This window comes from Mastomys coucha, unplaced genomic scaffold, assembly GCF_008632895.1.
Source record: "Mastomys coucha isolate ucsf_1 unplaced genomic scaffold, UCSF_Mcou_1 pScaffold18, whole genome shotgun sequence".
Classification (NCBI taxonomy): domain Eukaryota; kingdom Metazoa; phylum Chordata; class Mammalia; order Rodentia; family Muridae; genus Mastomys; species Mastomys coucha.
This window is the reverse complement of record NW_022196900.1, coordinates 41392321-41418331: the sequence shown is the minus strand read 5'-3', so window position 1 is coordinate 41418331 and position 26011 is coordinate 41392321. Positions and strand designations below refer to the sequence as shown.

The 26011-nt window shown below is 38.6% G+C and overlaps 1 protein-coding gene and 1 pseudogene across 7 annotated transcripts in view; one reads left to right on the top strand and one right to left on the bottom strand.

The window, feature by feature from the left end:
• Mpdz (multiple PDZ domain crumbs cell polarity complex component) overlaps positions 1 to 26011 on the top strand; it is a 157290-nt gene that overhangs the window by 16309 nt on the left and 114970 nt on the right. For all 7 annotated transcript variants that reach the window (XM_031377738.1, XM_031377742.1, XM_031377740.1 and 4 more), the window contains exons 2-3: positions 8672 to 8744; positions 10906 to 11072. In XM_031377738.1, coding sequence (XP_031233598.1) covers positions 8729 to 8744; positions 10906 to 11072 — 183 coding nt within the window. In that variant the 5' untranslated portion in view covers positions 8672 to 8728. The remainder of the gene's footprint in view (positions 1 to 8671; positions 8745 to 10905; positions 11073 to 26011) is intronic.
• LOC116096177 lies at positions 19362 to 20452 on the bottom strand (annotated as a pseudogene).

Here is a 26011-nt window from a genome sequence, read left to right as displayed (position 1 = left end):
TTCAAATGTTATACCCTTTCCTGGTTTTCCTGATGATACCCCCTCTCCCATACCCCTTCCCCCTGCTCCCATGAGAGTGCTCCCCCTCCTACACACCTGCTCCCACCTCATTGCCCTGGCATTCCCCTGAACTGGGGAATCGAGCCTTCATAGGACAAAGGGCTTCTCCTATTGATGCCAGACAATGCCATCCTCTGCCATGTGTACTCTTTGGTTGGTGGTTTAGTCCCTGGGAGCTCTGGTGGCTCTGGTGGCTCTGGTTGGTTGATATTGTTGTTCTTCCTGTGGGGTTGCAAACCCCTCAGCTCCTTCAGTCTTTTCTCTAACTCCTCCATTGGGGACCCAGTGCTAAGTCCAGTGGTTGGTTACAAGTATCTGCCTCTGTATTTGTCAGGCTCTGGCAGAGCATCTCAGGAGACAGCTATAACAGGCTCCTGTCAGCAAGTACTTCTTGGTATCCTCAGTAGTGTCTGCATTTGGTGACTCTATATGGGATGGATCCCCAGGTGGGGCAGTCTCTGGATGACCTTTCCTTCAATCTCTGCTCCACACTTTGTCCGTGTATTTCCTTTAGACAGGAGCCCTTGGACATAGTACTGCCTGAGGACCCAGCAATACTACTCCTGAGCATATATTCAAAAGATACTCCAACATATAACAAGGATACATGCTCTACTATGTTCATAGCAGCCTTAATTATAATAGACAGAAGCTGGAAAGAATCCAGATGTCCTTCAACAGTGGAATGGATACAGAAAATGTGGGACATTTACACAATGGAGTACTACTTAGCTATTAAAAATAATGAATTCATGAAATTCTTAGGCAAATGGATGGAACTAGAAAATATCATTGTACTGGCTGGTTTTGTGTGTCAACTTGACACAGGCTGAAGTTATCACAGAGAAGGGAGCTTCATTTGGGGAAGTGCCTCCATGAGATCCAGCTGTGGGACATTTTCTCAATTAGTGATCAAGGGGGTACGGCCCCTTGTGGGTGGTGCCATCCCTGGGCTGGAAGTCTTGGGTTCTATAAGAGAGCAGGCTGAGCAAGCCTGGAGAAGCAAGCCAGTAAAGAACATCCCTCCATGGCCTTTGCATCAGCTCCTGCTTCCTGACCTGCTTCAGTTCCAGTCCTGACTTACTTTGGTGATGAACAGCCATGTGGAAGTAAGCCAAATAAACCCTTTCCTCCCCAGCTTGCTTCTTGATCATGATGTTGTGCAGGAATAGAAACCCTGACTAAGACAATCATCCTGATTGAAGTAACCCAATCACAAAAAACCACACGTGGTATGCATTCACTGATAAGTGGATATTAGCCCAGATGCTTGGAATATCCAAGATAAGATTCACAGACCACATGAAGCTCAAGAAGGAAGACCAAAGTGTGGATAGTTCAGTCCTTCTTAGAAGGGGCAACAAAATACTCAGAGGAGGCAGAGGGTGGGAGGGATTTGGGAGGAAGAGAGGAGGGGGAGGGGGTAAAGGGGGGGCAGGATAGAGTATGAGAGGAGGCAAGGGATGATATACAGAAGGACAGGAATTTGAACAGAGGTGTGTAGCAATGGGGAATGGGGAACTGGGTATAGCTACCAGAAGTCCCGGATGCCAGGAAAGCAAGAGGCTCCCAGGACCCAACAGGGATGAGATTAGCTGAAATGCCCAACAAAGGGGCGGGAGAATCTGAAGAGACCATATAACAAGGTTAGGTAAGCCCCCCCCCAGTTGGGGGATGGGGCACCCATTCATCTCCAAATAATTTTTTTTGTTTTTTGTTTTGTTTTGTTTTTTTATGTTTTTTTGAGACAGGGTTTCTCTATATAGCCCTGGCTGTCCTGGAACTCACTCTGTAGACTAGGTTGGCCTCAGAAATCCACCTGCATCTGACTCCCAAGTGCTGGGATTTAAGGCGTGAGCCACCACCACCTGGCACAAACTTCTTTAAAGTCTGTGGATTCTCAGGTAAAGCAATGTTTTCTGCTTGTGAGCTTGTTTATCTGACTGTGCTTTATATAGTGTGGTATTGCTATAGCCTAACTTTGTCATTTGAATATATGTGAAAGATAATGAATTCCTTTTAACAGATTCATGTTTGGGTTACCCATTGTTTCCTAAGGAGAGACTTTTAAATGTTTTGTGTTGCATGCACATCCGGAAGTGAGCAGCAGCAGCCTCTTCCTACCTCTCCAGGCCTGGGGCTCCCTGGCTACAGTTGGCTCATCAGGACCCTAAGCTCTGTCTTCCAGGCTTTGCTGCAGAATAGCTTGGTGGGCTAGAAGCAGTTGACACAGGTCCTTCAGGAAATACCCACTTTGGAGGAAAGCAGCTCATAAAAGGGGTAACTTTTGGAATGTAAATAAATAAAAATAATTTAATTAAAAAAGAAAGGTTAAAACCAAACCAAACTAAAACCAAAACCAAACCAAAACAAAAATTGTTTCAGTCTGGCTAGAATTAAGTCATGCAGCCAGAATGGAGTTCTGTGTGTGGTAACTCTTACCAACAGTGATGACCTTTACAGTTTAGGAACTTCAAGTAACATTTTTTCTTCTCCAATAAAGAAGTTAGAGAAGATTTGAAAAGTATAGTAATTAAAAAAAACAAACAATCCAGTCAGTTCTCCCAAAGCAAATATTGTTAACATTTTCACAATTGTTGCCAATCTCTTATTTTCCCAATTTTTACTATGAAAATTTTCAAATAAAACATGAAGGCAAGGAGAAGAGTATAATCCTTGAGCTCATGCTGGCCCTTGTTTCTCTGCTACTGTAGCATTTCCTCAATCATTGTCATGGAAACAAATCCCAAGCACTGAACCATTTTATCAGTATCTATAACTTACTGATCTACTTACACAAGTAGAGTTTGGCAGATTCCCTTTTGATATTCCCTGATGGGAGGCTGCCATACCTGTTTATTCAGTCTGTAGGTGACTGCAGCAGTGGTTAAGGTTATGCCGTTTTAAGCCAGTTATGTACCATTTGACTACTGTATGTTTACTTACATACAGACTATACAAGTGTTTTATTCTTGAAAAGAGCTAAACTATTCTATGGTTCTCAATTTAATTTTTGAAAACTAAACTGTAAGTCTATTCTTTAACAAATAAGTCTAATTTATTGTGAATATAAATCTTTAGACTTATTTCAGTCCCTTGATTTGTGTTTCTTAGATGCTTTTTTCCTTTTGTTTCCAATCTCCAAGAATACCATATTTTGTTTTAGAGATTTCTACCAGGCATATATATGTATATCCTGATGTATTTTAATATGCAAATTTAGCTTATTTTTCTGATGGAGTTTGAAATAAGAACATTTTATCTACCTATGAAAGCAGCTTTTAAAGGAGACATGTTTTCCTTGTCTGTGAGCTTTGTTTGTTATCCTACAGCTTCATTGATATCACTGATCTATATTAATCTGATCTCACATTTTTGAATAGCAGACTTCCTTTGGGGAAGAAACTCCTTCTTGGTTCTCTGTTAGTGGTTGGAGGAGAGCAACAGTGCATAGTGTGTACTAGCATATTTTTGAAATAGGGGTTCTGAGTTGGCCAAAATACACATTAATAAGTACTATATGAGCACTTGTCTAATCAATACTATAAGTTCATGACTGAGACAATAGAAATTTATCCTCTGAACAGTTCTGGATCTTGGAAAGTTCAGGGACTAGCGGGATATACATTCTGGTGAGGGCTCTTCTTGGATTGCTCACCTTCTGGCTTTTTCCTTATATGGCCCTTCTCTATACCTTTAGAGAGATCACTCTTTATCAAGGCCACCAGTGTTACCAGATTAGACCTAGTTGTTCTAATTGAATCAAACCTGAATTTCCCTGGCTCCAAAATCAACCCATAGAGGGATTTTTGGCTCAGTCCCTAACAACACCCAAAGAAACTGGAACTATTCAGCCTTCACACCTCTTGACCAGGATACCTCATTATTTCTAGAGTAGTGACCACTGACCTGGCCCCTTGGGTTATGTTCTCTGTTTTAATGACTTTGGGTCTCTCCTAGGAATTTGTCTAATAGTACAGCTTATCACAGGCTTATACAACATCAGACATAACAACAGCTTTCTCATCAGTAACACTTACCTGCAGAGATGTAAACTATAGATGACTAATCCACTATTTACATGCAAATGGGGCCTCCATATTCTTTATGTTTATTCCTTCATGTAGGACAAGCTGTCTACTATGGATCATCTCCATAATAACACATGCAGGAGTGCTGGAATCCATCCTGTACTTGCTTTCACTTGTGTGTTAGGTATTGTTGCTTCAGCTCGGTACTGACTCTTGGATTTGTTTTTCACTCTCATTTGTTTTTACTTTCTTCTGTATTTTGAACATCCCTCTTGCAAGATCTCATTTCCAGTTTCACTTGCATTTTTGTACATCTTTTATACCATAACAGGTTTATCTACCTGAAATCCAATGAGATCATATCACATACTTGACCAAAATAATCTTTAAATGGAATCCAAACTTTTGTATTCAGGTTCCTTAGTAATTTGGAGTTTCCTTACCCCTAGCCTCATCATGTGTGTCAGAGGTAAGAAAGTTCTGTATTCAGAAGGTGCCGTGCATATTGACTTTCCACAGGGAGCACTCACCATCAGCTCTAACTCCTGCCCAACCTTTAGGAGTCTATGAGGGGCATGCAGCTCCAGGAAGCTTTTTCTGACTTCTCACTGTGGCTATGGGATCACCCCTTGACATTTCTGCATTTTGTTGTTGTTGCTGCTGATTACTGTGTCTTCCATTCGCTAAGCATTGATACAGTCCTCATTTCTGTTTCTGTAACTTGACAACATACCAGTCATATGAGCATACTATGGCTGAACTAGTAAAAAATAAAACCTTCCTCTAATCCTGAAGTTGGTATTTTCACTTTTGAGAGATAATTTAACTCACAGCCCTACAAAGGCAGCACAAGTTTATCAATAGGAGACAATACTGATCAATATGTAAAGTACTTATGAAGTTAAATTTCTTTGACTTTGGAATAAGTTTAGAATAAATTCTGCACTTATTATAGGAATCCAGAAAGATTTATAACTGTGAACGTGAAAATAAACTTGCATTCAGGAACACTTTTTGGATCAGAGCCTAGAAAATGAGGGAGACAGTTCAAAGGAGGAGATGCTAGTTATTTCATGCTTGCACCTACTGGACAGCTGTGGTATGGGTAGATGCTATGATGTGTCCCTGCTCTGGAGACAGCAGCTCAGTAGTGTTACCCCAGAGTAGGAATTATAGATGAAAGTGTGCATTTTGCCATCACAAACACTTGCAGATATGACAAACTATCTGTGAGAGTAATTCCATCCTGGCTTTTGTCTGCTAGCTTCAGAGTGCTGAAGCAGCTCTGAAGGGGACAGAGGCTAGATTTAAATGGCAGGTGCTGAGTTACCTTGATGAGCTTTTACTATTTTATAGTTACTTATATTGTAGTAAGAATTGAACATAATAACTATAAAAGTGTGAGCATTTCCTGCAGCTCCTCCTCAGAATTATTTTTATCTGTGCTGGTTAGATGTTTTTTGGGGGTCATCAATTTGACACAGATTAGGGGAAAACTGGGAAGAAGGACCTCAGATGTAAAAATGCCTTTGTCAGACTGGTCTGTAGCAAACCTGTAGAGTATTTGTTTGCTTGGATGATCTATGAAAAAGGGCCCAGCCTACTGTGGGAGATGGCATTCATGGGCAAGTGGTCAGTCCTATTGTGTAAGAGCCCGCTGAGTGAGCCACGAAGAGCAAGTCAGTAGGCAGCATCCCTCCATGGTCTCGGTTTCAGTTCTGCCGACTTTCCTTCACGATAGATTATAGCCTACAAAATGAAATAAACCTTTTCTCTCCAGATTACGTTTGGTCACGGTGTTTTCACAGCAAATAGAAAGCAAAGTATTGTGCTAGAGCAAAGAAATTGTTTTGTTGTTGTTGTTGTTGTTGTTGTTTTTTTAGCTCGTTGCTGTGAGATCTGTGTATTCAGAATGATTTGCTGTGTGAAACGCTGACTCGTTGCTGCATAAGTGTGTGCCTGCATACTTGCAGAATAGCTTGTCAGAGAGCAAAATGTCCAATTAGTGCTTGCTCCTCAATAAAACCAAATATTCAGTTCATCTTTCATCACTTGCCAAAAAAAAAAAAAATAGTGTTATCAATCCAATGAAATGGACACAGGGAAAATATTCAGAGACTTTTATCATAGAAGTTTACAGAAAGCACACAGGCCTAAGATTATAAATGATCTTTTAGATTTGCTATTCCTAAGCAAATAAAAGTAATAGGATTGACAATAAAATCATCAGTTAAATTTGAATTTTAGATATACATCTAATTAGACTTTCGTGTTAATATCACTGAAGTATTGCAGGAGATAAATATACTAAGAAGTTAGGCATTTTCCTGCAGCTCAAATTTGAGTTGGCATTGTGTTTATATTTGTTCCGTCTGGATGTGCTCGGTTAAGATGCAAAGCTAGAGAAGAGTCCAGCACTCCAGTGCCTCCTTCTCTCCCCTCTGGCCTCACCAGGTTTCACTGTGAGCATTTTTGTGAAATCCACAGAAATACATTTTTATAAATTTGCAGGGTTTTTTTTTTGTTCTTACACGTATATATCTATTAATATCTAACTACAATGGACTTTAATTTATATCTTCTTATTTTATAGAGGTAGTTGCACCTTACTATACCATCTCATACATTCTCGTTTAAAAAACTGATACCTCTACCATGATTTCGTTTTCAGGACAATATAAAAAATAAGAGATAGAAGATGACTTCATTGTTTCATATTTCTTATCCTTGGTAGGCCAACAGAATTGGGTTAAGAGCTGAAGGACTACATAATGAGACTAAGGGCAGCCTGGGTTGCATAGTGAGCCCTGTCTAAATAAGTAGGGGGAGTATGATAGAGTATAGGCTTAGAAATCAGGCAGAGGAGATTTCAAGTCCAACTTCCCCAACTTAAGGGCTCTGTGACTTTGTAATGATCTTCTACTTTCCTTGTCTGGAAGATGGTAGAACACTCTGTAGGACACAGAAGGATCACTCTGTCAGGCACTGGAGGAGCAGTTTGTAGGACACAGAAGGATCGCTCTGTCAGGCACTGGAGGAGCAGTCTGTAGGACACAGAAGGATCACTCTGTCAGGCACTGGAGGAGCAGTCTGTAGGACACAGAAGGAACATTATTTCAGACACTATGAGCATCCTGTCATCAAGATGTGCCTTCCCAATTCCAAATCCATTGAGTGATGATTAATGTACCCTGTGCTTCTGAGTGTTTGATTATTAAAATAGACTTTAGATCCATTTGTATATAACCTGATGGTGCTTGACCACAACTAGACCTTATGGATGGTTGGTAGTGGATAGCCACTACTTCTAGGGGTCTCTCTGTGTTGGGGGATTTAGTTTGAAATGCAACAGCTACATTTTTAACATTAATACAAACAAGTGTACTTTATCTTGAGGAGTTTTTAAAAATTGTTGCATTTTAAAATTGATTTGTTTTAAATATATAAACATCACAGAAGATGAATATTATCTTTTGTTGACAGGACTACTGATGCATTCATTCTAAAGATCCAGAGATCCAACTGGATCAGATTGTATTGGCAGTTGGTTGTGTTGAATCTATACCAGTCTATTTAATTTTAGACTTCATTTAGACTGAATATAATTTTCTTCATTGGTTTAACCTTTATAGGTGTGCTGGTTAGTTATTTGTTCTTGTTTTTTTTTAATCAACTTGATATAAACAAGAGTCATCTAGGAAGTAGAAGCCTCAATTGAGAAAATGCCGCCAGTAGATTGGCTTGTCTGTATGTCTGTGGGGTCTTTTCTTCATTAATAATTGATGTGTGAGGGTCTAGCCCACTATGGACTGTGCTACCACTAGGAAGATGGTCCTGGGTTGTATAAGAAAGCAAGTTGAGTCAGTCTTAAGAGCAATACAATAAGCATGGTTCTTCCATGGACCCTACTTTCTGTGTCCAGGTTCCTGCTTCGGTTTGTGCTCTGCACAGTCCTTCAGTGATGGATTATTTTGGGGAGATGTAAACATAATAAATCCTGTTCTCCCCAAGTAAGTTATGGTCAGTGTTTTATCACAGCAACAAAGAACAAAGTAGGATAGAAGGAAGTGTTTTACATGGCAGTTTTACCACTGAAAAGGAGAAAAAAGTTGTGAGATGAAATTTTCTCCTGTTGAGGAGCAGCATTTTGTAACATTTGAACTGTGTGCTCTGGAGCCAGATGGTGTGTGTTGAGATCTTGCCTCATACTGGTGATGTCACCTGTGACAAGGGACTTATCTTTGGTCTGCTTCCTCTTGTAGGTGAATGGACAGGGAGGATTAGGAGAGCAGGTGAACAGTGTGCTTTGAATGCTGCCCAGTGTGCTGTAATTGCACTGGGAATAGCTCTTCCATTCACCTCCCGCTCACCTTCCGGGCCTTCCCTTCTTACATCACAACATTATGTGTTACTATTGCAACTATTGGGAACATTTTAAAATAATTTCTTTGCTGCATATGAAACAAACTGTTAGACTTCAGTCAATACCATTTTAATAAAAATAATTATAATAGCACCAAGCACTTTCCAGTTTTTAGATTTTATTAAAACATAACTGCATTTTATTTCCTTCTCCACAGAGTCTCCTTTTAGTTGATGTTTGGCATCATTATACAGTACACTGAACCTTGAAGAAGATGTTGGAAACCATAGGTAAGACTTCTCTTTTCTCCCTGTTTTTGTCAGAAATGAGCATGCATCCGCTGCTTTTTCAGTATGCTATTTTTTGTATAGTCATAGAAAATTGGATTTAAATTTCTTAATCAGTAGCATTGAACTCGGTAGTGGATTTCTATATTTGTGCAATTTTATCCACGTTGTTATAAAAAATCATTCAAAATAAATATATGGGGGAGTCTACAAATTATGCTTATTAAGCTTAATAGAAGCTCTACTCTGTTTTATGAATCCATTTGTGGCTTTTGGGTGTCACTAGAAATCTGAACAGTTTTAATACTAAAACATGATTGTTATTCTCACTTGTATTTATGTAGGTAAAGCACTGCCCAATAGGGCAGTAATTGTACCTCAAATTCCATTTAAAATAGTTTAATTTCTGCATGAGATAATTTTGCCTGAGAGATCAGATTACTACTTGCGTGTTACTACACTGTTCCCCACACTGCAGTGTGGGATAATGTTTTAAAGACAACTGATTATAGAAAGTTGTGTCAGGTGTGGCACACACTGCAGAGTCTCACACGTCAGCATTGTGCCTTCTCCAGGTAGCTCTTGGGAACCTGAGTCCTGAAGGGTATGTAAGGTTCACTCTGACACCTCAGCAGTTGCCAGTTTTAAGGGAATGGGACAATAAAAGGAAAAAGAGCTGTTGTGACATTTGACTTCTGACTCTGTTCCTACTCTGATCATAAAATTCTGTGTGTATACATTTTCTATGTCTCTGTATTCAAATCTTAGGGCATAAAAATTATTGGGACACATAGGGAAGTTCTTTGTAATACAGGAGAAGGAAAGGGAAAGTGTGGCTTCCATTAAAACACTGCTTTCTGGATTTCCTTCTGTTAGCAGTTACTAAGTAGCATTACCCTCAGAGGATTGATAAGCATATTAGTAATAGATTTGTGTTCTGACTTACCATAGAAAATATGATACAGAGTTCTCATAGAAAATATGAGAACAGAGTTCTCATGTGTATCTTTATCAATCTTTGCTTAGAATTTCTGAAAGAATTTTAGCTTGTTTGTGTGTATGTACTCATTATCAATATGACTTTGTACTTAGTTACCCAGTATCTGTGGAGTGCCAGATGTTGTTCTGTAAGCATTGTCTCTGGTGGTGATCTCCTCTTTTCTGATTACTGTAATATACATGTAACATATATGTAGTAGATGTATATGCTGTCATCATGACTGTGTTAGGACATATTTGAAAACTCTCCATTTGATAAAAAACAAATTGACTTATAAAGTTTAAGAACCTGTGTTTGTATAATTCAGAAATGTGTTGAAGTTCACATGTGGGAGCAAGTATGTGAGGTGCTAGGACTATCAGAGCATAGTCAACATGCTCACTTTGTTTCATAAGATACCTGATTCGTAATATGTCTAATCATGATCTGAATTATATTGGTTTCAAGCATTTATAAATATGCTATTTAATTTTAGGGTAAAACATTCAAAGGGTTGAAATAGTACTTTGAAATGTCCATTATTTAGTATTCCTAAGTTATCTAGTATAGAATAGTTAATTTTTAATACATGGAATTATTATATTTTGGATGTGACTCACAGCCACATCCACTTATTAATGGGTTAATTATCCATTTACTAAATTTATAAATTTATAAATACAATTTTATCTTTTTAAAAAAGAAGAGATTAGATTTTTAAGGCCATGCAAGGCTTTATGCAATTTTCACAGGAGCTGGAAACATCTGGCACCTTGCTCAGTTACACATCATTTGCATCAGTTTCTGTGACTTTACAACTGTTTGCTTAAGCATGTACTATACCCTGTTCCTGCTTTTAAGTGAACTTCACTGTAAGAAACTTAAAGGTGTATAGTGACAAATTTTAGTCTTCCTTTAGGTCCTAAATCTAATCAAGCAGCTGGATTGTTAAAGGCATATGGAAATATGGTATTTGATTTTGAGAAAGAAATACTTCAAGTCTTAAAAGTATCCTTATACTGAATTAAAAATATGTACTTTTCTTATAGCTTCACACTCGGTTTACATATGACAGCGCTGTGCACTTCCGGAGATTATTTTAAGGTTTCTGAAGGTGTAAGGGTCTTAATAGATTTCACTAGTCTTTTGAATTCTATTATTGACTGATGCTTCTCTTTGGAATAGACAAAAATCGGGCCCTGCAGGCAGCAGAGCGCTTGCAAAGCAAGCTGAAGGAACGTGGGGATGTTGCAAACGAAGACAAACTGAGCCTCCTGAAGTCTGTTCTGCAGAGTCCACTCTTTAGTCAGATCCTGAACCTTCAGACTTCGCTACAGCAGCTGAAAGACCAGGTAGGATGGCAACACCCTCAGAGGCCCTCACAGTATAGCAAAGATCTTGTGAAAAACGGCTCGTGCTTTTCCAAAGGCTCACTCCTCTCTGTGTTAATAAATAATGAAGTCATTTAAACCAACAGACATTCAGGCTCGCGGTGCCTATTCCCTGCTGGTTATTTTTGTCCCTGTTGTTGCGGATGGTATGACATTATGTTGAAAGCTCGTGTGGATGCTTAGACGTGAGCTCCTGCAGGAGGAAGGCTGGTTAGAATGTTTGGGCTGGGCGGCTGCACCCTTGGTTTTCAGCATCACTAGGCCCTGTTGTTCATGTAATCCTGCTCATTCAGATTCCGACGTTCAGTACAGCTACAGGATTTGAGAGTAGCATGGATTTGTATGTTTAATCATGTGTGTGAGGAAGGGAAGTCACCTCTGTTTTGACAGTGAAAGGATAATTACATTGTCATCAGCTAGAGGAACTGCAATTCTCACTTCTTAAGAGTGTGCAAGTAGCGCTTGCTTCCATGACAGCATCAGATGGTGATAAACATTAGGATTTCTAAATGTAACACCATGTTTTATTCCCTGTACAAATTATGAACATTAAAAAGTTTGAACATTTATATTAAAACTGAAAGCATATCACATGACAGAATGAAAACCAAAGTCAGATGTTCTTTGAACTTACTTAATTTAATCACCATTTCACAGGTTTTAAAAATGTTTTTAAACCAGTTCTTATCCTCTCAAGGTTTGAAGTCAATTTAATTATGTTCTCATGTTTTTATAATTAATTTAATGGTTATGGATGACTTGCTAGCAAATATACTGCCTTAAAAGGGTGAAAATGAAACTTAAAAACTAGTTTCATAATTCAGTGAATGAGCATTTCTAATGGGATGGATATTCCAGATGCCAACAGATAGTAGAAGAGTGTGCTTGGTGTCCTCCAGCCTTACCCCACAGTCCCATGTGCTTTTCTAATTCCCCGTATGGAAAAAGAAGAGTGTTCAGAAATATCTATTGGGCTGAGGAGACAGCGCAGTCAACAGAGTGTCCCCATGCCCAGAACCTTTTGTGAACAAACAAACCCATGAACAACTGCAAGCTGGGTATCATGGTGCTGAGAGAGAGAAGTAAATGGATCTTACACGCATAGCCACTTGTACATAGGCCGTGCGGGCGCACACCCACACCCACATCCACACCCACAAGCTATTTTTCTGTAGCTTGTTTCATCTTAATGATTTAAAAAGCCATGGTTATGGATTTAAAAGTTAGTTTTTTGTGTGTGTATGTGTGTTTCTCTTCTTCGTAAGTTACTAGAAAGACTGGATTTCAATATTGATAGACTAGCAACCTTTTGGAGAAAACAGTGTCTAGAATATAAGCATAAATGTTACCATATTATGTTACCAATTATGTTTTATAATAAATATTACCAAATTATGTCTTTTTTTCAAGAGTGAGCATAAGTCTTCATATATCTTGTGAACATGTAGTTGTAATGACAGGAAAATTAAGTCATGCTAAGTATGTTAAAATACACTAGTAGTCAAGCAAAGTAGCTTGCTCCTTTGCCTGGTAGGCAGCCTTCTTCAGGGAAGGGTTTGTGTCCACTGTGTCCAGTGAAAGGACACAGATGGCCTACAGACTACACTGGTTCTGCTGCTTCCAAGTAGAAATAGGATCGAACTCTAGGGCTATTGGCCTGCATGGTTCACGTGAAGCCTACTGAGACATCATCTGCGAGGAGCTTCACAAAGTATAGCCTACTGTGATTTTTATTACTGATAGGGGAATGTCTCCAATACTACAGAGGATGAGGTAGTAAGATTTATTGAACTCTAGACAGACTGACAGGCAACAGCGTGGCCAGATCTCTGAGCAGAGTTTAGGCCTTCACACCAGAAATAGATAGCATGATGGGACACTGAAGAGAGGAACTCAGGATATAAGTGGCCCCGTCCTTTATGAGGATAGGGGATGTTTCATAGTACAGGTCTGCAATGAGGCTGTTGACTTCCCAGGCAGGAGGCAGGGGACGGGGCAGGAGCAGGATGCAGGTCCACCCAAACCTCATTTGCTATGTACCTACTTCAGTTAGGTAGGACTCACATACTGAGTCTCCGCTGGCATCTGTGAAAGGTGGGAGCTGTTGTAGAGGACTGTTTGCTGAGCATCAGCTGGATTCTGATGTTACATTCTTACAATGTATTTTCAAGATTAAGTTGTTAGGTCCTTGAATTCTACTGCCATGTCTTAGATATCTTTGGATTTTTGTCTCATTGACCATTTGTCCCATAGAAGAGAAAAGTAGTAAAAAAGCTGGGAAATGTGTAGCTCTGTTTATCACAGTGGCTCAAGAAGGTTAGTGATACGTTAATAAGGCACAGTTTCAAGTAGATGTTGGTTCCATTCCTGCGTTTAGTTTCGTTGCTGCAGCCTGTTTTAGGTCTTTTATTTCTTGTTTCTTTCAGAAACAGACTTGATGCCTATGCATTTCTGAAAGGTTGCTAACTCTTCTCTGGACATTTGTATTTGCGTATGTATTTTGTGAAGTTTCTCCAGTTTAGTATAGGTGGATGGCATTCTTTACCAATTTTTTTGGTAAAGACTTTTTTATCTTGTGTCTAGTAAAATTTCAAAATTTATGTTATTTTTTATTTTAAAATTTAATTATAAATATTCTAGACTTTATCATGTTAGATTTAAAAATGCTAATATATGAATGCTTACAATTAACTAACTCATGTAAAATTTGTTTCATGCTCTTAATACAGTGGCCATATAAATTACACATTGCTAGTTTTAACTTGTTATCTTATACCTATATTGTATATTTGATGTACAACTTTGTATGCACTGCACATGGAAATTACTGCTTCTGTCTGTTTCATTTTCTGTCTTTAGCCCCTGCCCCATGGCCAGTATCACTCAGTCTGTTAGAAAAGCTCGAGGTGTATATAGCGTACTGAAGAACATGATCATATTGTTGCGTTAATGACAGATGCTGACATGCCGTGTTGAATTAAACCTGCAATTTTTCCCCTCCAATCCTTCTCATTACTTCCATTCAGTAATGTTTAATTTTTCTAATTTGCTTCCACAGTATTAAGACTGCCCTTAGAAATCAAACTGTTTCCCTTTGGCAAATTAAACACTTGACAGGTGTGTAACTGAGAGGGCAAAAAAGCCGTGCCCTGAAGGGATGTGCTATTTAAATATTGTCAAAATTATTAGCAGGTCTGAGAGTATAATTGATGCCTCTGTTTAACTCCGCCACATTGTGTATTGTTCTAACGCCAGCTAAAAGGATGTATGCTATTAAACCTGAATAATCTCTAATCGCTGCAGCTCATTTCCTATTGCACAACTCCTGTTTAAGAGAAAGGGAACTGCGACTGCGTGTCAATGATCTGTCAAACGCAGGTTCTCAGGCAGTGTCCTCAGTGTCACCTAGTCATCACAGCTATTAACTACGGGGCTTAATGCCTATTCATGAAAAAAATCTCGCTATTGTGGGAGAAATAAACATGTTAGCAGTTTAATAATAGAATCTTGTCAGCCTTGAGCATATCGGATTTGCATATTTATTCTGAGACGTTGCTTTAGTCCAGTATAGATGTAGATGCTTCTTTCCTGATTAATTAATTACCTTGCTTTATGAATGACCATGGGCACTAAATCAGCCTCCCTCTGATGTATATAGGAAGACTGTGAATTAAAATTATTAATTTTAAATAAAAATCTAGGACCATGGTTTAGAAATTGACATTGGCAAGATTACTTTTAAACCATGACAACAGAGACTAATTCTAAGATTGGAGAAATGGTGTGTCTAGCTCAGGTTACCAAAGATGCTTCCCTGGGAAATGAACATTGGACCAGCAATATCCAGGGCCACTTGAGAAAGAACTCTGGCATCTGTGGCATATGGCATTCTGCTGTACTGTGGTTTGGTTAATGTTTCCAGGTTCCTAGTTGATTCACCTCCCTCCCTTTCAAAATCATGTTGGTGTGTACATGTTTTATTTAGAAGATTTAGAAGTGTAATGTATCATAATATATTTACTATATATACATGTATAGTAATATATATATATATATTATATGCTAGATTTCTCTGAAAAATTTTAACTGAAGAGATGCTAGGTTTTACATGGTATTAGGGTTGGTAGTTAGAATAATTAGATCATTAAACAAATCACTTTCATTTTTGAAGTGCCATCTGCACACTGTAACTTTTTTGTATAATTATGTATTTATAAGTTTTACCTGTTTACATTCAAAACAACTTGAACAATGAACAAAAGTGAACAGAAATACAAACACACTTATATATCACAGTAGTAGATCTACGGGTACATAAGGACCTTGGCTTATATAATTTCTATCATTTAATTTTGGTTTTCAAGGATTGAAGCAAAACCAAACCAAATTACAAAAGAACTGGGAGTTGTAAACGTCTTCTTGTGAAACATTCATTGAATTAAAATTTTCTGTGGCAATGATAATTTCTAGCACACTAACACTTTTATGGAGTATTTATAGGTGTTTACAGTATGGTTGTTGAACATCTAAAATCAATGAGAAACAGTGAATAGTAAACTAGATTTCTTAAAATTTCAGGGAGAAAATAGAACACAAGAAAACAAGGTAACAAATGCTATGATGGAAAGAATTACTTAGCTTTGATTAAAGGAATTGTTCCAAACAGAAGGGACAATATTTAAAATGCATCATGAAAAATGAGTACTTATGTGCAGAGATGAGGGAATAGTTTCAGGTGGAAGGAAGAGTAATTGCATGTGTACAGTGCTTTCAAATGAGAGTATTGGCTGAAGTCAGTTCTGCTTGACGTACTTGGATGTGGCAGAGCTGCTATTGGTGTGCAGTGGGCAGAGCTTGGGAAGCCGTCACATGTCCATTGTGCCTAGCACAGGCTCACCCTCCCTCTACATGGCGTGATGAGTTTGTTAGACTTCAGGGCCCAAGACTGAGAAACTCTGGCTACAGCCACAACTTCATTCATCAGTATTCCTTCATGATAAAAGTCTTGAAGAGAATAGTTATACTGGAGACATATTTCAGTATAATCTATAGCAAGCACACTCAACATCATGTCCAAAGGGAAAGTACAAGACTAGGAGTAGGTACCTACTCTCCTGCTTTCTGGCCAGCTTAGTACTTGAAGTCTGAGCTAAAGCAATAAGAAGTGAAGGAGCTGCGGGATACGAATAAGAAGATAAAACATCAAAGTTTCCTTATTAACAGATGTGATTCTATAGATAAACAAAACCAGTGGTTTTCAACCTTCCTAATGCCCTTTAATATAGTTCCTCATGTTGTGGTAACCCCCCAACCATAAAATTATTTATTTTCATTGCTACTTCATAAGCATTATTTTGCTACTGTTATGAATCACAATGTAAATATTTGTGTTTTCTGATGTTCTTTTTGGGGTCGTGACCCACAAAGGTTGAGAACTGCTGCCATAAATGCTCCAGCAGAAATGCCTAGCTTTTGTGTGTGTGTATGTGTGTGTGTGTGTTATTAAGCATAAAAAATTAAGGTTTTTATAGTATTTTGATAAATAATAACTTTGAATATGGTTTGAAAATACATAAACCATTCTTCAGAGGAATGCTATTTCCCATATTCCTGATGCTAAGCATACAGTGTCCTCTCTTAATTTAGTGGTGGCTTTTCTGATGAAGGACACGTTAAGGAACTCTGTAGAGATAAAGGTAAATGTTGCATGTGTACTGTATAGTCACTTTTGATTGTCTGGCTTGAGCAGAGTCATGCCTGAAAATGTCTAGACTGTATATAGATGTCTGTAAACCTAAGGGATCAAGTTGTGGACATAATGATGACTTTAGGATACACCATTGTCAGCTCTGATAACTTCTTACAGTCTAGACAGAGGGAAAGATGAGGTCTTGGCAGATGACTCCAGAGATAAGTCATTTGCTTCTCAAGTGTGAAGACCTGAGTTTGGGTTCCCAGAACATTCAACCTGAACAGAGCAGAGCGTGTCTTTCATCTCAGTATTTCTGAGGATGTAGAAGGTGCAGATAGGAGAAGCCTCTGACGTGCAGAGCCAGCTATCCTGGCATACATAGTGGCAAGCAATTCAAGACCATGCCGCATACAATTTGAGAGTTGAAGATGGATAGCCATGCACACACATCATACACATACATATACAGACACTTTTTATCAAAAGAGAAATGAAAAATTTTGGTACTTGAACATTTAAAAGTTTTTGGTATAGAGTGAGGGACAGGCGTCTATACTTGCCATAGCATGTGAGAGGAGGTCAGCAGTAGGCTTTGTGAAGTTAGTTCTTTCCTCTACCTTTTTGGGACTTTAAAGTACTTAACTCATGTTACCAGATGTGAGAGTCAATGTCTCAACATCTTGCCAGGCCGAACACACATACACATGCACACACGCACACACACACATACATACATACATGCATACATATACGTTCATTTTTTGTGACAAGTGCATGGGTATGGGAGTATATGTAAAGGTCAGAGAACAACTTTGTGGAGTTGGTCCTCTCCTACTTTTGTTGTGGGTTCTGGGGGTCAAACTCTGTCTGGTTGTCACGTCTGTACAGCAAGCAGCTTTACTTACTAAACGTTTCACTAGCTGGATACCTGAGCATTTTACTACTTAATTTGACTTTTAACTGAAGGATGCTACTTTGTGATATTTTTCTTAAAGAGTGTAAATGCTTGTGTTCCCCCAACTTTATTTCATTGCCTAACAAGTTTTCCCCTTCCCTTAATTCTAATTTCTGCCGAAATGGCTATGCTCCATCTGTAGACTATGAACTAGTTAAAGCAAAAGGACTCCTACTACCTTGAACTGTCTAGTTAAGTTCAGGCTTGTTCTTGTGGGTGTTGGAGGACAGAAAGAAAAAAAATGTCATGATCACATTAATAGAGTTATCTAAAACCAGAATGCAGTTATTACCAGTGTGCGTTGTTTGTAAAAATGGAAAAATATTTTTCTTATGTCTGGAATAATTTTAATATAGAGTATATAGCTGGCTAAGATGAAAATGTCTGTGGTATTTCTTGATGAACATCATGTAGAAGTTAAAAGGAGTATTTTTCCACTTATAATTTTGTTTACTGTAGAAAGTTCAAATACTGTGTTTTTGTACAATAACACCTTTAGATGTTTGTTCATTAACTAAAAAGTAAATACATAGGTGTTGAGTGAACTAAATTCTTACGTTCTTTGATTAAGAAGGCACTATTTAAGCTTAATGCAGAGCTGATTCAGATGCAGCCATGTTTTACTGTGGAAAATTCCTGTGCATCTGAAATAGTAGTAAATGGTGGTAATTATGTGGCATTTTTGTGCCAAAGATAAAACTTCAGAGAATAAAACAAAACAAAACAAAACAAAAAACTTAGTGAAGCTTCCTGGGTATAATGTAATTGAATGGTTTTTGTTTTGTTCTGTTTTGATTTTGATGTGTTTGTTTTTTCATTAATATTCATATATATATATATGAATGTGTACATATATATGTATATATAATTTTTAATTTAAGAGTTTAAGAACAAGTCTGAAGAAGGGATGACTCAGTTAAGAGGGCCCATTGCTCTTTCAGAGGATCTGGTTTCAGTTCTCAGCACCCACCCCAGGCAGCTCAGAACCCATTGAAAACTGCAGTCCCAGGGGATCTGATGCCTTCTGATGTCTACATGCTTCTGCACTCATGGTGCATATAAATGCACAGAGGCACACATACATACACATAATTAAAGATAAATCTTAAGAAAGGAATTTAAGAACAATACGTACATTTGAATCTTTAGCTACAGCAGTTAGCTTCAAGAAGCACTTGTATACGTGGGTGAACCTTGGATTACTTAACTAATGTACCAGTCGACATTATTCCCATTCTGTCCAGTGAAGAGGTTGAGCTTCTGCAAGTTGTGTGTCCCAACTTGTGTTACCCAAGACTATGACAATATTCATAGTAGACAGAGGAGGACAAAGCAGATCTGTTCTACCCAAAGCCAATGGCATTTGACTTTCACTTTATATCATTTCTGACCTTGGTTATCTCTGTAAAGTATTGAATGAGATTTTAAGAAATTAAATGAATGCCATTTCTGAAGGAAAATGTACGTAATTTTTTTTTTTTTTGGTGCAGTGAACTTTATTGATGGTATTCAAGAGAGTAGGGAGGGCTCCCTAGGTCCCTCCTGTTATTATGGGGGTCTGGGATGGAAATTGTGAGGGAGATGCTCAGTGTTTGAGTCTGAGTTGGGGTAGGGACTCCTTAGCAAACGAGGGCCTCTCTTTTGCTCTCAGTGTCCTTGCTGGGGTGGGTGGTCCAGGGCTTCTTACTCCTTGGAGGCCATGTAGGCCATGAGGTCCACCACCCTGTTGCTGTAGCTGTATTCATTGTCATACCAGGAAATGAGCTTTACAAAGTTGTCATTGAGAGCAATGACAGCCCCAGCATCAAAGGTAGAAGAGTGGGAGTTGCTGTTGAAGTCGCAGGAGACAACCTGGTCCTCGGTGTAGCCCAGGATGCCCTTCAGTGGGCCCTCAGATGCCTGCTTCACCACCTTCTTGATGTCATCATACTTGGCAGGTTTTCCCAGGCAGCATGTCAGATCCACAACTGATACATTGGTGGTAGGAACATGGAAGGCCATGTCAGTGAGCTTCCTGTTCAGCTCTGGGATGACCTTGCCCATAGCCTTGGCAGCACCAGTGGATGCAAGGATGATGTTCTGGGCAGCCCCACGACCATCACGGCACAGCTTTCCCGAGGAGCCATCCATAATCTTCTGAGTAGCAGTGATGGCATGGATGGTGGTCATGAGCTCTTCAACGATGCCAAAGTTGTCATGGATGACTTTGGCCAGGGGAGCTAAGCAGTCGGTGGTACAGGATACATTGCTGACAATCTTGAGTGACTTGTATTTTTCATGGTTCATACCCATCACAAACATGGAGGCATAGGCAGAAAGGGTAGAAATGATGACCCTTTTGGCCCCACCCTTCAAGTGGGCCTCTGCCTTCTCCATGGTGGTGAAGATGCCAGTAGACTCTACAACATACTCAGCACCAGCATTATGCCATTTGATGTTAGCGGGATCTCACTCCTGGAAGATGGTGATGGGCTTCCTGTTGATGACAAGCTTCCCATTCTCAGCCTTGACTGTGCCATTGAATTTGCCATGGGTGGAATCATACTGGAACATGTAGACCATGTTGTTGAGGTTAATGAAGAGGTCATTGATGGCAACAATCTCCACTTTGCCAGATCCAGAGCAGAAGGCAGCCCTGGTAACCAGGCACCCAATACAGCCAAATTCCTTCATACTGACCTCCACCATTTTGTCTATGGGATGAGGCTGGTACTGCACAAGAAGAAGCGGGCTTTCTGGAACAAGGAGGAGCAGCGAGCCGTACATAAATGTTTTAAATTTTTAGATTAGTTAAGACTTGCAATTGCTATGTAATTGTATCCTAAATTTTAATCTTTAATTATAAAAGTTTCATCTTAATTTTATTTACATTTATAATTTGCTATATGTTAAGAGTCATTTATATGAACTGGCATAAGAGGATACTGGACAGGGACAGTGAGGCAGGAATGGGGGTAATGTCTCTGTGGCTCTGACCCCCACCTCTCCCTGCTACATTTGTCCTCAGAGTTATTTCTTCCTCTTTCTCTAAGCATATTGTGAGCAGTTAATAGTTGTATTTGTCTTCTGGAAATCTGATAATGATGACAAAGTCATTGTAAGACCCTAATGTCTTATCTAAACTTCTGTTTGTCTTGGCATGGTAGTGGATTCATTCACTCAATCTTGGTGCTTTTGTTGCCTTGGTGTAGAAAATTTTAGTATACTTTGATGGTAATATACTTTGTCAAGATATATTCCTTGAATTTTTTCCCTTGAAAGTTTGCCTGAAGAAACACAGTTCTTGAGATTCAATTGAATTAATGCTCTGTTGAGATATGCACAAGCACGTGTTCAGATCGCTATGTGCTGTGATATTTAAGATGGGGCTAGCATGCACCAAGCAGAGTGTTGTGTTCGTCAGAGTTCAGGCTGCCTGAACATCCTCCACTGTGTCTAGTTTATCTATGAATACTTTGAATCCCATATATACTCAAGCTAACAGATGACAGCTTACTTAATTAACTTTTATGTACCATTAAACATTCTGAATGCTGTGCATTAGATATATATATCATTCCTTTCCAAGAGACAAACTTGTAATATGAAAAGACAAGTAAGCAGAGTTCCTTTGGAGACCCTGTACTTTCTTAGAGTAGAAACTCTGTTGAAGAACTGTGTGCCATGGCCTCGTCCTCACCATTGTCATCATGATGGGCTGTCAGAGTCTTCTTCCCCCAGGACTTGCTCTTGGCACAGTTCTGTGTCACCATCACATTAGAGTGAGATTGTAGAGGGAGGAAGTTCCTCATGTCCTGAGGAAGATGTGGAAACACAGAATGATCACATGGCAGAGCTGGTATCTGGGCCCAGCAGGCTGAAGCCAGGACCCTAGTCTTAACTGCAGAGCTCCCTGTTGTTTGTGTTTTATTGACTTCATAATTATTCAGCATAATTCAAGGATTTCCTCATGACTCGAGGGCTCCTTAGGATTTTTATTCTCAGGTTGTTGTTATGTGATTTTGTATTAGTTTCTGTTACTGATAGATTTTAGTAAGTGATCATAAGACTTTAATCATATGATCTACACACACACACACACACACACACACACATACACACACACACACACATATACTCTGCTGCCATTGCCACCACCACCTCAGCCACCACCATACTTCTTAGCTGAGCGCATCTCTCTTGTTACTTAAAAAATGGGACCAAATTGAAATAAAAGGCCTGAAGTGTAACCCAGTACTTTAATAGTACTCAGTAATTATTAACAGTCTTTTCTTATTAGCTAACTTTCCATACTAAAATTTAATGTTCTAAGGCAATTCTGTTCAAAATTTTGACTTCATAATGACTTACATTCTTAAAATTCATGAAAAGCATGGGTTAGAAAGATGGCTCAGCAGGTAAAAGTGTTTGCTTAGCAGTCATGAAGACCAAAGTTTGGGTCCCAGCACCTCTATAACAAGCCCTGTATCTGTAAATGCCTGCAGCCCAGTTATCAGGGATCTGATGGTCTCTTCCAGCTTTTGTTATAAAGGTGAAGGTCCCTGTACACACAAGTATACATTCTCTAGCAGACACATACACATGTATACACTCATAAGTAAAATAAATCTTTCATATTATTGATAAGGAGCTATAAAACATTTTAAAATTTTATCACTGAGTATTGACCATAATAAACATTAAAGTTGAGAAATGTTTTAAATATTTATTAATTCATATACAATAATTATGGAAAATCCATCTTATGTTTAAAAATTAGTAAGAGGAACAACTTTGCTTTTATTTTCTATGGATTTCTCTACTCTAATTCCTGACTGAGTGGCAGAGGTGGCATTGGTGTCTGTGTGTGTGCGTGTGTTTGTGTGTGTGTGTGTGTGTGTGTGTGTTGTGTATTTTAAAATCATTTACTAAAACCTATCAGTAACAGAAACCAATACAAAAATCACACAACAACAATCTGAGAATAAATAATCCTAAGGAGCTGTCAATTCATGAGGAAATCCTTAAATTATGCTCAGAAGTAAGTTGGACTCTCTCTCTTGCTTTTGCATTTAGTTTGTTTGAATTTATGATTTTACCTGGTATATATGGAAAAAACATTGGCCTTGTATGGATATGTGAACTGCAAAAGGAAAATAGGTGTTTTAGAAAATTATAACTATCCTTCTTTTATTTTGAAGATTTATTGTTTCTTACTTATGTGCTTGAGTCTGTGTGCTGGGGTGTGAATGGGCATGCGCTGCCTACAGAGGGCAGAAGGGGCATTAGATCACCTGGACCTGGGCTCACGGGCAGCTGTGAGCTGTGATGTGAGTGTTTGGAACTGAACTCAAGTCCTCTGCAAGGGCACGAAACACTTTTCTTCTGAGCCATAGCTCCAGCCCCTGCCATTCTCCTTTGACAGTGCTCTGAGAGCCGTGATGGTTTCCTTAGGATTAGGTAGAATCTGGAGCTTGGAACTCAAGAGTATTTCATATTCGCTTACAGTAAAACCTAGTTGTTTGTCATGATTTTTATTTTTATTTTTATTTATTTTTTTAACCCAAGCATACCTTTATAGTACTTTGGCCACTTGAAAAATTTGGAGATTAACAAAATTAGTATTTATACTTATTTATACAATTAAAAATAGTACTTGACAATAATATCTAAGATCTTATCAACAAAAATTCTTATATATGGAATGCTGTCAAGCTCAGGGTGGCAGATATTGGCTCTAAAATTCTAATTTTCATTTGAAAGTGCTAGTTTCCTTACCAGTAACTACGGTCAGCTGTTTTACTTTAGGTGACCCTTGTATTTTGCTTATTTTTGAAGAGGTATCTGTCTTTCATATAATCAGGAATACATAATCATAGTTTGAATTTGAATCATATTTTCAGATATGCACATTAAAACTTGGCTAGTTTAGCTTGCAACTCAAAAGTAGTAGTTTCCCTTGATCACTTCACCAGGGCCTTTTTTCCTTCTTATAACACCGCAGTAAAAAGACACAAACTAAAGGAAGACTTTTAAAGGACTTTAAGCACTCCATCAGGAACTTCTGAGCCGTCTATAGTACCTGCATTTGGGGGCTGAGACTGGAAATGCACTGTGAGTTTGCAGCCAGCCTGAGCTGAGCCACAAGGCTCCAAGGTGAGATTCTGATTCCAAAATCCCAACAGAGACCAACCTAGAAGAAAAGAAACAGTTACCCCCAAATTCTTTATAAAGTGATTTAAAGAGAGGGGAGTTAGGCTGTTATTTGTGTAAGAGGAGCTGGAAGTACTCCTAGTCATCCTTCTTTTAATCTCCACAATATAAATCCTCCCTCACCTCCATTAAGAGAATAAAAGTGGAGATACTATCAAAGCATTTAAGAGCAGGGCTGGGGATAGAGCAAAGTGGTATGCATTCTTGCCTTGCGTGCCTAGAGGTAGAGCCCTAGCACTGCCAAAACAGAACTATTATTTCTGAAATTACAATCTCAGTGGAAACTAAGGGGCTAGGTAAAAACAACAACAACAAAAAATCCTTTTATACTTCACTTAATTATAGAACTTAATTATTTTATTACATTGGTTGTACATATGCAAATGCTCATACATAGTACATAGCTGGAATGTGGTTTTCAGAGAACAGCTTGTAATGGTCTCTTCTTCATGCTGGTCCCAGGGATTGAACTCAGTTCATCAGGCTTGGTGGCAAGTACCCTTCTTTTCCCATTGAGCTATCTCATAGGACCCCAAACTTAATGGCTTTAAAGAGTAAACTTCAAGTTTCTTTTCTAACAGCAATAAAAAGTGATTTAAATACAGTTGGGACTCTAAAAACTTCAGTTTCTTCACAAAGATCACCCAGTGCTTTATACAAATGTTATGAAATTGGGGGAAAGCCCCAATATTTTCACTTGAGAGTCTTTTAAAAAGATTTTAAAGACTTTCTTCAGAACCCTAATTTATGAGTCAGATGGAGTACATTGCATTGTGTTAGGGCACACAGTTTTGTTTAGTGTACCTGGTGACTGTTTTTTTTTTTCTTAATAAATATTTTTTTGTAATTTCAGGAATGAATAAAATCATTGTAGCTACAGTTTTGAGTGAAAACTAAAATGCTATAAAATAATATAACTGGTGAAGTGGCCATTCGATTGAATTAATTAGCACTGTATAGATGCCGAGTCTACAGTTTTGTACTTGATGCTGTCAATAACTCACTAATCAGCACTGCACTGGGTAGATTAGTGATTATCTGTACATACTTTACTAAATACCAGAAAGGAAAAGTCAAGAGTCTTACATACTCTTTAACTCATTTCCTTCTCTAGGCCTTAAGTGTTCTTTGCCTTCCATCTTGAGTTTTATAGCTGGTAATTTCTGCTTTCTAGCACAGGGGAGTGTTATGAAAAATAGGCCGTGGAAACTCAGCACTCAGACCTAATGGGAGCAGGTGCAGAGACTTTACATATCCATCACTCAGAATGACTCCTTCAGTTCTTAGGGTAAAGAATTCATTTCTAAATTGAATCTTCTCATCTGTCAAGTCTATCAGCCGAAAGCAGTTAGACTCTATTTTAGGACTATGTGTAAATTAGAGGTTCTAGACCACTGGCCACTCTGCTCTTAAGAGTTCATAGACCGGGTGGTGGTGGCACATGCCTTTAATCCCAGAACTTGTGAAGCAGAGGCAGGCGGATTTCTGAGTTCCAGGCCAGCCTGGTCTATACAGTGAGTTCCAGGACAGCCAGGGCTCCACAGAGAAACCCTGTCTCGAAAAAACAAAATAAATAAATAAATAAATAAAAAGAATTCATAGCTGAGAAAGATCAAATCCCCTTCAGTTGCTGAGTGAACTCAGTGGCTTAGAGTAATTTTACAGTTATTTTTAAGTAAAGCATTTTACTTATATTTAACATTGTGACTGGGGAGAGAAATTTGTCACTTACTGCCCCCAACACTGCCTAGTGTCACATAACCTGTTGGTTAACAGGAATCTAAATGAATGAAAGGGAGGTCTCCAACGACATGTGAAACTGTGCTTGTGTGTGACAATGCTGTCCTTTCACGGACCTGCATCCCATTCTGTTTGTATCTCAGAACATTCAAAAAGTATATATTCCCTTTGCCTACCAAGGTCTCCCGAATAGATACACAACTCATTTTCTTTAATTAGATTTAAAAGTAAGGATCTCCCTTTGTGACTTCTGTTGAGAAAGTTATTGCCTATCCCATAATTCTTTTTTTTTTTTTATTTTGAAAGTTTATTGATTTTTTT